Source organism: Rhinoraja longicauda, chromosome 22 (assembly GCF_053455715.1).
Source record: "Rhinoraja longicauda isolate Sanriku21f chromosome 22, sRhiLon1.1, whole genome shotgun sequence".
Taxonomy (NCBI): domain Eukaryota; kingdom Metazoa; phylum Chordata; class Chondrichthyes; order Rajiformes; family Arhynchobatidae; genus Rhinoraja; species Rhinoraja longicauda.
Genome location: NC_135974.1, coordinates 30,812,532 through 30,825,304, shown reverse-complemented (window position 1 = coordinate 30,825,304; position 12,773 = coordinate 30,812,532). Strand labels below are relative to the sequence as shown.

At 41.0% G+C, this 12,773-nt stretch overlaps 1 protein-coding gene across 4 annotated transcripts in view; it reads right to left on the bottom strand.

The window, feature by feature from the left end:
• Positions 1-1,388: 1,388 nt before the first annotated feature.
• The window catches only part of rtel1 (regulator of telomere elongation helicase 1), an 84,090-nt gene continuing 72,705 nt past the window's right edge, over positions 1,389-12,773 (bottom strand). For 3 of the 4 annotated variants that reach the window (XM_078419029.1, XM_078419027.1, XM_078419030.1), the window contains 4 exons: positions 11,698-11,898; positions 8,231-8,452; positions 6,218-6,303; positions 1,389-1,680 (listed from right to left, as the gene is read on the bottom strand). In XM_078419029.1, the coding sequence (XP_078275155.1) occupies positions 6,221-6,303; positions 8,231-8,452; positions 11,698-11,898 (506 nt within the window). In that variant the 3' untranslated portion in view covers positions 1,389-1,680; positions 6,218-6,220. The remainder of the gene's footprint in view (positions 1,681-6,217; positions 6,304-8,230; positions 8,453-11,697; positions 11,899-12,773) is intronic. The other variant, XM_078419028.1, reaches the window with a different exon arrangement.

Genomic DNA, 12,773 nt, shown 5'->3' with positions numbered 1-12,773 from the left:
GCCCCGATCTTTATCAATATGGACAGTGTGGAGAGAGTGTCCAGCTTCAAGTTTCTGGGCACTCACATTTCGGAGGGTCTCACATGGTCCACTAACACCGCTGCGCTGGTCAAGAAAGCACAGCAATGACTGTTCTACCTGAGAACACTGAAAAGGTCTGGTCTGCCACAACAGCTGCTGACGACCTTCACCGCTGCACCATAGAGAGCATCCTCACGCATGGCATCCCTGTGTGGTACCTCAGCTGCACGGAGGCAGGGAGGAGAGCTCTTCAGCGGGTAGTGCACAGAGCTCAGACTATCGGAACACAGCTACCAGCCTTGGAGGACATCTACAGCACACAATACCTCAGAAAAGCCACCAGCATTCACAAAGACTCCTCACACCCCTGCAATAGTCTGTTCGAAATTCTACCATCAGGCAGATGCTACAAGGTCTTCTACGCCCGTACCTCCAGACTCAGGAACAGCTTCATCCCCAGGGCCATAGCTGCTATAAACCGGTCCTCCTGAGCCGGATGGTCATATCGCACAGTGAACCGACACAGACCTACTTGAACTTTATACTGTTTTAAAACTGTTTCTAATTTTGTTTCACTGGGTTGTATAAATTTATACTGATTAGCTAATTAATGTATTGCATCTTATGGGAGGCTCATTCCCAATCTCGTTGTACCCTTGTACAATGACAATAAAGATATATTGTATTGCATTGCCCAGGCTTACATTCCAGTGCAGTTCTGAGGATTGTCTTTTGAACAATAATGTAAAATGCCAAAAAGTATAAATAAAGAACTGTGCTGGAGTAACTCAGCAAATCAGGCAGCATTTCTGGAGAACATGGATAGGCAACGTTTCAGGTCAAGACCCTCCTCAATTTGAATAAGGGCCTCGACCCGAAACATCATCAATTCATGGTCTCCAGAGAAGCTGCCTGATCTGCTGAGTTACTCTAACACTTGGTTTCAATTTAAAATGCCATCTCGTCTGAATGCATGCAGAAGATTCTGTGGCAATACTATTTTTCGAAGACTTGTGGATTAACTCGGATGTCCTGGCCTATATTGATTCCTGTATCTACGTTTCTAAAATATTAACTGATTATAATAACAGTGATTGTTATGTAATCTTGTTAACAGCAGAACAGCAATGCATTTTCCTCCATTTTTCGAATGTACTACATTGATTAAAAAGCACATGGGGGAGAGTCTGAACGATTATCTTGTATTTATGAAATAAATATTTGCATTTACAAATTATAATGAAAAATCTAAAATGTAATTTACCATTCTTTAACAAGTCAGCGCACTATACTTAGTAAAAAACACTTCATGTCAAAGTATTTATTATTTCATGCAAAGAAAATTCAGTGACATTTATCACACTTGAACAGTTCAGAGCACCAGTTAGTAAAAAACCCCCCACTTCATATGATAGTATTTATTATTCACAGACGCTGTGACACAGATACAAAAATAAGATAGAAATTACAGTTCATCGTTTTGACACTTTTAAAAACATATTTATGTTCAAATAAACCACAATTTTCATGATATTCATTGTACTATCCAGTCATTTAAGAACATCCATCAGAACTCTGTGATTCATCTCTCTCAAACAAAACTTGCCTCAAGTATCTTTTCGTGGTGGTTACTTTGCATTTTGGACACATCTTACTTTCCTGGTGGGATGACAGTACAGTAAAAGTTTAAATCATGCGGTATTTCAATATAAACTGTGGACAGCTGAGAGAACAATCTTAGCCATTCATCCACTCAATTTAATTTGGTTCACAATGAGGAATAATCATAATTATAATCAAAGAGATGTCAGCAAAAGCATTAAAGTGGTTTCAAGTTTATTTATTTCAACTCGAATTCCCACTCAATATTCTCATTTCTCAATATTCCCATTTCTCTTGCCTGCCTAACCTACCTTTGATTTTCTAAGGGTAAAACATTGCAATGTTGATGGATAAATAAATAAGTGCGCAGTAAAATGGTGGAAGTAGACAGCAGATCAAGTTAACCTGAAGTGTTATCCGTTTCTCTCCAGATGCTGTCTGATCTGCTGAGTATTTTCAGCATTAAAAAAAACCCGATCTTACTTCCTGGTTTTCATCTTTAAAGAAAAATCATAACATCCATTTATAGTGCAAGCAGGTTGAGAATCCAAGTTTTTTTATTCAATAGTGGTCCTGAAACTTCACCTATCCATTTTCTCCAGAGATGCTGCCTCGTCCGCTGAATTAGTCCAGCAGGTTGAGTCTATCTTTGGTATAAACCAGCATCTGCAGCACCATTTTATTACATTAAGGTTTTGTATTCAGTTGTCCAAATAACAAAGATTAATATTGGTGCAATCTGTGAACCGTAACATGTTTTTGTACTTCAAAGCAATGAGGCTGGTGAGTAATGCTCCGAAGGAAAATGCAACCATGTGAAACCTTAGTGTGGCCAGAATTGGGGGGGGGGGGAGAGGGAAATGGGGAGAAAGGCATCCAGTTGGGGCACAGGAAAGAGAGGGGTGAGGAAAAAGAGAGGGAAGAAGGTGAGGAAGGAGCAGCGCTTGCAGTTTAGATGCCTAAATTTGTAGAATTGAAAGTTTATACCGTTCGGTTATAAGCTACCCAGACAGAATATGAGATGCTTTTCCTCCAGTTTGCATGTGGCCTCACTCAGGCAATGGGGGGAGGCCCGGGACAGTAAGGATCAGTATGGGAACGGGAAAGCAAATTAAAATGATCAGCACCGGGAGATCCAGTCCGTCTTGGAGAGTAAGTGTTCAGCAAAACAACGGCGGTGAACCTCAAGAATTAATAATGGTTACATAAGGCAGCAGATATTTCACATTTGATTTTTCTAAATTAAGGTCTACCATAGACAAAACACAACTGTGCATTGTGCAATTCTAGATAAAACCTGTCTAACATTTAGTCAGCTAAATGCAATTCCACCTACATGAAAGTTGTTTGCACATGGAACTTGAGGGAATCAAAATAAAAATCTATATTTTTCATTAAAAATTGAACTAATTTTAATTTCATCCAAACTGGATTGGAGTGTAGAGCACTTGAGGTAGAGTGGCAGGATGCCAATGGGAAGTAGAGTCTACGAGTGATAGGAAACAGTCTCTACTTTTAACTGCCTCCCAAATTGCGTGAAAGTTGGAGTCACAAGGAACTGCAGATGCTGGAATCTTCATCAAAAACCAAAGTGCATGAGGAACTATAGGCAGCAGAGTACAGAGAATGTACAGACGCCATTTAAAAAAAAACAATGAACTATATAAATTTACAGAACTGGTGCCCGTTTTATCTACTGGATTTAAATGAGCTACTTAAGGATATTCCATAATCCCACGACCTGATTCTTTCTTCAGAGCCCTGTAATTGTTTAGTTTTAGTTTATAGATACAGCGTGGAAACAGGCCCTTCGGCCTATCGAGTCCACACCGACCAGTGATCCCCGCACACTAGCAACATCCTACATACATGAGGGACAATTTACACTTATACGAAGCTGATTAACCTACAAAACTGGACGTCTCTGGAGTGTGGAAGGATACCAAAAATAACGGAGAAAACCCACGCGGTCACGGGGAGAAGGTACAAACTTGGTACAGACAGCACCCGAAGTCGGGATCGAACCCAGGTCTGTGGCGCTGCAAGCGTTGTGAGGCAGCAAATTTGCCACTGCACCATTTGTATGAAACATTTATCCTGCAATAATTATTGCTGCAAAGCATTCAATTTCCAACAAGTTTGTTGTTCTCTTCATCTCTTTCCTCGCTTTGTCAACAACTCTCAACCACAGAAAATACTTTTAACATACATGCAATCAAATCCTTGATATTGAATTGGCTATATTATTTCATCTAATCTCCTTGGTAACCACCACAGCATTCCTAGTGTTTCATGAAAAGATTTTCAACCACTGTATCATTACAGCTATTCCACCACATGTTCAAAATGCCTTTTAATCCTCATACAATCCAAAATCTACGTTACATTGACTGCGCCCTGATAATTTTCTTGCATGGTATGTCCACACATGCCAGAAATTCAATTCATTTGGAAGTGGATGTTAGCATTTTTGGGAAAGTTTTTATACAGTCTAAAGCTTTAGAGTTCTCTTTGCTCCTTTTCAACATTCTTCTTTATTTTTATATATTTCATCAGGTGGATTGTTATGGGAGTGATCCACTCATAAGAGTGGAATTGAGCCATTCGGCCCATCGAGTGTGCAAGCAACAGGCAGGGGTAATTACCTCCAATGGAGCAAATATTGTAAGTGGTCAGAGTTTTGATGCACTTCCTAATTTCCACGTAGCAGAGAAACAGGTGTACATTCAGCGCAGGTTACAATTAACATCCAAAAGCATAAAAGAAAAATCAGACAAAAAATGCAGGATTTGAGACTATGTTTAAGTGTGCGCATTTATGTGTATGTTTACGTGTGCAGTGTATCTAGGTGGTGCAGCAGTAGAGTTGCTGCCTTACATAGTCAGAGACCTGTGTTCAATCCTCCATACGGGTATTGCCTGTACGGAGTTTTTACGTTCTACCTGTGACCGCGTGGATTTTCCCTGGGTGCTCCGATTTCATCCCACACTCCAAATACGTACAGGTTTGTATGTTAATTTGGTTTTGGTAAAAATGGTAAATTGTCCCTGACGTGTAAGATAGTGCTAGTGTTGGGGAAATCACTGGTCGGAGCGGATTGGTGGGCCGAAGGGCCTGTTTCCGCACTGCATCTCTGAACAAATTCAAAGCTTTAGCAATATAGTAATTAAACCAAGTTAAATAAACAAATACTAAAGAAGGGTAAATAACCATCTGTTTTTGAATGCACATGCACTAAGTAACTGTGTTTTTAGTTTACTGCCAATTTTCTCGGATGTAATTTGGTCATGGCTTTGCATAAGCAGGCTTCCAAAATTCAACATCTGTACTCAATGTTCCCTCCTCCCACCACCACAGATTTTAAAATCAGTCTAACCTTTAATAACTGCTTCCAGCAACACATGCAGCAGGTGAATTCACAGTTTTGACAACTAAATGGCACTGTTGCATCAACTCTACAAAGTATACAGTGGAAACCTAGCAGAATATGTTGCAAATTTTAGAATATTTCTTTAAAAAAGATAATCATAAATTGACAGTCTCATTGTCAGACCTTTCCGTACAGTCTATATGTAAAAACAAACAGCAAATCACAGTAAAGGAGCTATCCTAAGATATCTTCAGAGAGTTGAGACAGACTGGAGAGTTTTAAGACAGTAGAAAACTCAGAGTGCAGGAGTAGCTCAGCAGGTCAGGCAGCATCTCAGGAGAACATTGATGGGCAATGTTTCTTGTTGGGACCCTTCAGACAGATGAGGAGGGTGTGGGAGAAATCTGGAAGAGAGGAGGGGCAGGACAAAGCCTGCAGGTATTAGGCTGACGCAGATGAGGGGGGGGTTATTTGATTGGCAGATGGCTGGACACGCCAGAGATGAAGACACAAGGTGTGATACAAAAGGATGGAAGAGTTGCAAATTGTGAAGCTGGAGGAAAGAATGTAGGTGGAAGGAGTGAAGTAGATGCAAGTCCAGGTGGGGCACAGAGAAGAGGTGGGTTATATGGCGGGAGGGTTATGTAGTTACTTAAAATTGGAGAATTCAACTTTCAAAGGGAGTTTTAAGGCAGATTCATGTTGTTCTAACAATTTGGGAAAGTGTTTCCACCAAAATTTTCATACAGTGGTACCTGCTCAGTAAGAACAACTCTAGAACTGTATTGTGCTTTGTTAAATTAACTAGTGACTCAGTTGAATGAAATGGTGACTAATTTTTTTTTGGTGTATAAAACGTATATTCAAATTATACAGTGTATTCCACAGTATTAAGTCAGCCTAACACTGGGACTGAAATACCGTTCCAAAGGCAGAGAAAACTCAATAAAACATCAAATATGTGTGTATCTTAGGAGAGAATACATAAAAGAGAAGAGCACAATTGGTTTTTAAATCTAATCTTAAACAGATTTTTTAATGGATTTCTAAAACAAGGAACCCTTGCTTGTTACCACATTGAACTGATAACAGTTTTGGTCACTTCAAACCAATTCACAGTCTGCAAATGCTGTAACTTAAACTTTATGGATAGATAAATGCAACTGACATCATTTTATTCAAGTGTTCAGTACTTTTAAATTGCTAGATATGCACAAGCCTTACCTCTCAATTCAAAGTAATGTACACAGACTCAGCGGGACAGGCAGCATCTCTGGATAGAAGGAATGTGTGATGTTTCGGGTCAGGCCCTTCATCAGGTTACATCAGGGGAGAGGGAGATACAGTGATAAGGAAGTGTAAGGTGTGAAAACGAGACAAAGGGATGAGATCAAGGAAAATGTAGAACAGGTCATTGTCAGCTAAGACAAGGGAACAACAAGCCAAACAGATAAAATGTAAACAAGGACTATCAGACTGGTCGGAGAACTGGGAAGGGGGGAGGAATGGAGAGAGAGGGAAGGCAAGTATCTTTGAAATTAAGAAACCATTTCAGGTAAATTGCATAAAGCCTTACTTACTCATCACTGTGTGCTTGCTGACTCACGTTGACTCTTTAATAAATAGACGATACTAAAATTCCCAATTTCATTTCTCACCCTGTAATTATTGTTACCCTATGGCACAATTAAATTAAGATCACATCTATGAACGCGTGATGGTATTGGTTCCCCCAACACCTTTAAAGTGGTAAGTTCTCCTTGTGAAGGGCATCAGAGAGCAGTGTTGGGATGTCTTGAGAAAGTGAACGTTAATAAAGGATTCAAGTCCTCAAATTCTTTTTAAACTTCTCTCTCCCTTCTCTTTTCAAAACATATCAAGAAATTCTTTCAACTCTCAGATTAATTAAGAATAAATCATCAGATGAGCTGGTGGATGCAAAAACTCCAGGATTGTTTAAGAATGATGAGAAGCCTACATTAGTGGCAAGTAACCACAAAATAAAGGCGATTGTTTTTCTCATTTATTAAAAGAACCGTATAGATTATAATTACTATGCAATGCAAGGAGAAGTGTTTTAAGGATGGCACAGTGCCTCACTGCTGGTGGAGCTGCTGCCTTACAGCGCCAGAGACCCAGGTTCGATCCTGACCGCGGGTGCTGTGCTTGGAGTTTGCATGTTCTCCCTGTGGCCGCGTGGGTTTCCTCTGGGTGTTGTGGTTCCCCCTCCCATCCCAAGGCGTGCAGGTTGGGAGGTTAATTGGCAGCTGTAAATTGCCCCTAATGTCAGGAGTGGCTTATGTCCATGATGCATCTTTCAATCAAAAACCGTATGTTGTTTAAGATGTGTTAGAATAGAGAGTGGTGTGTAAGTAAGTGGTAGAATCTGGGAGGAACAGATAATATGGTGAGACTAAAGTTGGATTAGATCAGTACATGATTAGTGTAAATGGGGGGTGGATGGCCGATGGTCAGCAGGGACCCTGTGGGACAAAGGGCCTGTTTCCATGCTGTATCTTTCCATCTAAGTACAAAGATATACAACATGAAATGCTATACAATCAATTAAACACTTGTCGAGTGTGGTCCGTACTATAATCTAGGAAACAGCAATTAACACCCTGAAACAAATAGTCAGATCCTCAGTGTTAGAGTTTGATATGGAGACAAAATTCTGTTTTAGATACTGCACAAATTTAGTTTTGTTTTTTTCTGCAAGTATTTTTAAATCCTGGAAGCCACAAATGACATCTTGGTTCAATGTCATATTCAAATAGAGGCATTATCACTGGAGAATGTTCCCAGCTGTTATCAGGCAACTGAACCATTCTACCAACATCTGGACTAGCTACTATCTACTCATTGGAGATCCTCGGACTATCTTTGATCGGACTTTACACTGCACTAAACATTATTCAGGTTATTCTCTTCATCCTGTAGCTGTACAATGTGAATGGCTCGATTGTAATCATGTACTATCTTTCCACTGACTGGGTATCACACAACAAAAGCTTTTCACTATACACGTAACAATAAACTAAACTGAACTTATTTTGTCCAGAACAGAGTTAAGCAGAGGGAAGGACAAAAGACTGAAAGTGAGGGGTTTGAAATTGAATAGAGAAAGCACGGGTGTGAAGAGGATGTGGTTGTGAGGGTATGTGGAGAATTTCATGTTTCTGAATTCACTCTTTTTATCAACTTGGTCTTAGAATAATTGAATTCACTATAACTTACCAAGCTTCACATTTGAGGAGAAAGGCAGCAATGATTCATTTGATGTTGCAGGTCGTATACTTTTTGTTGGCATTTCCTGACCTTTTGACGGGCCGCTTTTTACTGAACTATCATAAACACAATGCCAAGAACTCGATGTCTCCGAAGCACTTGTTTGTTTTAATTTCTCACTCTTTGGAAAGAACGCAGATATCTTACTTTGTGTCGAAACAGATCCTTCACCTACATAAAATAAAATGGCATACTTAAATTAAATATTAACAAACGGAGAAAAGGTATCATCGTACATACAAATATAGCAATGTCCCAATCATCAAATAATCAAACATACTTGTCCTCTCTTATTGAACTACTTTATTTGCTTAGATTGCATGGGATCCAGGGAGAGTTGGCCAGCTAGATAGAAAATTGGCTTCAGAGGATGATGGTGGACGGTTGCTTTTCGGACTGGAGGCCTACAACTAGTGGTGTGTCTCAGGCCATTGCTGTTTGTGGTGTATATCAACCTTTTTTATTGAATGTACAAAGCATGATTAGTTTGTTTGCTGATGATCATATGTGGGGAATAGACAGGGAGAATTCACTTTAATGCACAGTCCTTTACCCAGAATAGGGAACAGGGCATAGGCTTAAGATAAGAGGGGACAGATTTAATAGGAACATAAGGGGAAACTTTTTCCACACAGAGGATGGTGGGTACATGGGGAAAAGCTGCCAGAGGAGGTTGATAAGGCAGATGTTATAGCAGCATTTAAAAGACACTTGAACAGGTGCACGGATAAGAATATGGTCCTTATATAATATGGTTATACGATGTTTTCAAGAGCGAGTTAGATATAGCTCCAAGGGCTAACTGAATCAAGGGATAGGCAGAGAAAGCAGGAACAGAATACTGATTTTGGATGATCAGCTATGATCATATTGAATGGCGGTGCTGGCACGAAGGGCCAAATGGCCTACTCCTGCACTTATTTTCAATGTTTCTATGGTTATATTATATGGTATGTAATATCGTATGATATGATCCAAATACAGCAGATGGAATTAATGTTGGTCGGTATGGGCCGAAGGGCCTGTTTCTGTGCAGTATGACTATGGCTGTGACCTACATAGATATATAGAAAATATAGGTGCAGGAGTAGGCGTCTCGTTGTACTTCCCCTTTTCTGACACTATTCAGATAATAATCTGCCTTCTTGTTCTTGCCACCAAAGTGGTAACCTCACATGTATCCACTCTAAATTTACAGCTCTGTTGTATAATACCGCTGTGAATTTGCTATTTCATTTTAGAAGAGAACGATTTTCAAAGATTATTACTGCTAAAAAATCACTTTCGTTCAAAACCTCATCAAGGGTTTATTTCCTGCTGCACTCCTGAAAGCCTAGTTCCTCACTATACAGTTGACTGAAAAATCATTTGGATCCAAGCCATCCAAATTTGTGCAGCTTATTGATTCTTTTTACCAAGTTTCCCTATTTTAGTATCTACTCGACCAAGTGGACCCGTTTGGCCCAAACCTCTCCCCCCACCATCTCACCCCTCCCCCTCTCTGCCCCATACCCCAAAACCCTCCCCCCCCATCCTTCCCTAGGAGATCGATTTAAACTTTTAAATGTGAATAACTTAAAAAATATAACATCGATTTCAATGAAACTTCTTCCATTAGCACCAAAGGGACGATGGTGAGTAATGTGGGCCTAAAATTGTCGTGCTATCCTGTACCGTTTTGGCTGTAGTTCAGGAATAAACAAACCAACAAACAAACAAGAGTTTTAGTATAAGAAAATAACTGCAGATGCTGGTACAAATTGATTTATTCACAAAATGCTGGAGTAACTCAGCAGGTCAGGCAGCATCTCGGGAGAGAAGGAATGGGTGACGTTTCGGGTCGAGACCCTTCTTCAGACTGATGTCGGGGGTGGGACAAAGGAAGGATATAGGTGGAGACAGGAAGATAGAGGGAGATCTGGGAAGGAGGAGGGGAAGGGAGGGACAGAGGAGCTATCTGAAGTTGGAGAAGTCGACGTTCATACCACCAGGCCGCAAACTGCCCAGGCGAAATATGAGGTGCTGCTCCTCCAATTTCCGGCGGGCCTCACTATGGCACTGGAGGAGGCCCATGACAGAGAGGTCAGACTGGGAATGGGAGGGGGAGTTAAAGTGCTGGGCCACCGGGAGATCAGTTGCGTTAATGCGGACCGAGCGCAGGTGTTCAGCGAAGCGATCGCCGAGCCTGCGCTTGGTTTCGCCGATATAAATAAGTTGACATCTAGAGCAGCGGATGCAATAGATGAGGTTGTCCTCCAATTTCCGGCGGGCCTCACTATGGCATCCTCCAATTTCCGGCGGGCCTCACTATGGCATCCTCCAATTTCCGGCGGGCCTCACTATGGCATCCTCCAATTTCCGGCGGGCCTCACTATGGCATCCTCCAATCTCCTCTGTCCCTCCCTTCCCCTCCTCCTTCCCAGATCTCCCTCTATCTTCCTGTCTCCACCTATATCCTTCCTTTGTCCCACCCCCGACATCAGTCTGAAGAAGGGTCTCGACCCGAAACGTCACCCATTCCTTCTCTGCCGAGATGCTGCCTGACCTGCTGAGTTACTCCAGCATTTTGTGAATAAAAGAGTTTTAGTATATAGATGTTTAACCTCCAAGTATCTTTCTGTTTAATTAAAATCGAAAGGAGACCAGACCTTGCATTTTTGAGGGTGACAGAATGATTTCTATTTCTATTCATTATAATACATTTGCTACCCGAAGCAATTTAGACTTTAGATACAGCACGGAAACAGGCCCTTTAGGGCACAGAGTCCATTGCGACCACTGATCATCCCATACACTAGCACTATCCTACACACTCGGGACAATTTACTGTTTTACAGAAGCCAATTAACCTACAATTAACCTGTACATCTTTGGAGGAAACCGGAGAAATCGCAAGCAGTCACAGGAAGAACATGCAAACTCCATGCAGGCAGCATCCGTAGTCTGGATTGAGCCCGGGTCTCTGGCGTTGTAAAGCACCAGCTTTACCGCTGCGCCACTGTGCCACCCATCAATTGATGAGATTCATCATTAAGATATGGTTTACAATGGCCTTATCATGGAAATATTATACTTAAGAAAACACATTTGAAGTCCATCAGCAACTTACAAGACTAATAATAACTCAGTTGGTATTTATAATAAATATATAATCTACCTACATTATAAGGAGTGGGTATTATGGAAGCAAAGTATTCTTCTTAAATGTTGTAATTACTGGAATATTTATATAGTTCAGTGTCACTGATTTGAAAATTAAGAACTAGCTGGCAATAGAAATAGGAATTCTCTACTTCAAGGCTTAAAAAAGCAGAACTAATTGAAACATTAAAAAAATGCACCAATATGTTTAGAATACACAATATTACTGGCAATGGTTACAGTACGGGGACACTACATATCCGGGATATTCTTACCATTCTCATTATTACTGGCAATCTCATTTTTTGTCACAAGTGCATGTTCATGGGGTTTCTGTTGGTTCTTGTTCAGACTTTCACTTTGTCCATCAGGCTGCGGCTCCTTCTCAATCGACTGCTTGCAGTCCATTCCCGTTAGGTCCTTGCACATCTGATTAAAATGTGTCTTATGATGTGTTCTAACAAACATATAAAACCCTGTGAACGTACAATGAGTAAAAATTGCAAGTCGGTATTTTGATTTTATTGTTTTACGAGTTTGACATGAAAATGCAAAGATGATCCCCCCCATAGAAGAGCTGCAAATCCTAGATGGTCTGAATTGCCCCCACTTACTTGTGTGTGGATTTTGGTTGCTTAAGCAAAGTTTCCCAGTGGGATGTCCTTGATCCATAGGGTATCCATAACCACATTGAATGCCAGCGTATGCTCGAGGTCTACCCTTCCTCCTACGTATTAGATAGGAAGGAACTGCAGGTACTGGTTTACATACAATGTAGACACAGAATGCTGGAGTAGCACAGCGGGTCAGGCAGCATCTCTAGAGAAGAGGAACAGGTAACATTTTGGGTCGAGACTCTTCTTCAGACTGAGAAAAGGGTCTCAGTCTGATGAAGGGCCTCGATCCAAAACAGCACCTATTCCTTTTCTCCAGAGATGCTTCCTGACCTGTCCTACTGATTGTGTTCATTTCCTCATCTAAATGCAATCTCTGGGCCTGATGTTCAACAGATATGGATAGATTCCACTTCTAAACTCAGCCCATCATCTCTATCACCACTTCCAATGGATTTCCTACAGGCAGTGGATCTTTACTGGCAAAGTACTAAAGGAAAAAGGATTGATAAGTTACAAGTGGAAGAAACAGGATATTGTCTATTGCAAGTAGATGCAGTGTCAACAATTGCTCAGAATGTGCTCAAAACAGCAAGTCATGAATTCTTCAAACCTTTACGGGCAAACTATTCTCAGAACCCCAAATGGGATCCCACAGAGTTTAAGGGCGGCACGGGGGCACAGTGGTAGAGCTGCTGCCTTACAGCACCAGAGACCCAGGTTCTATCCTGACTAAG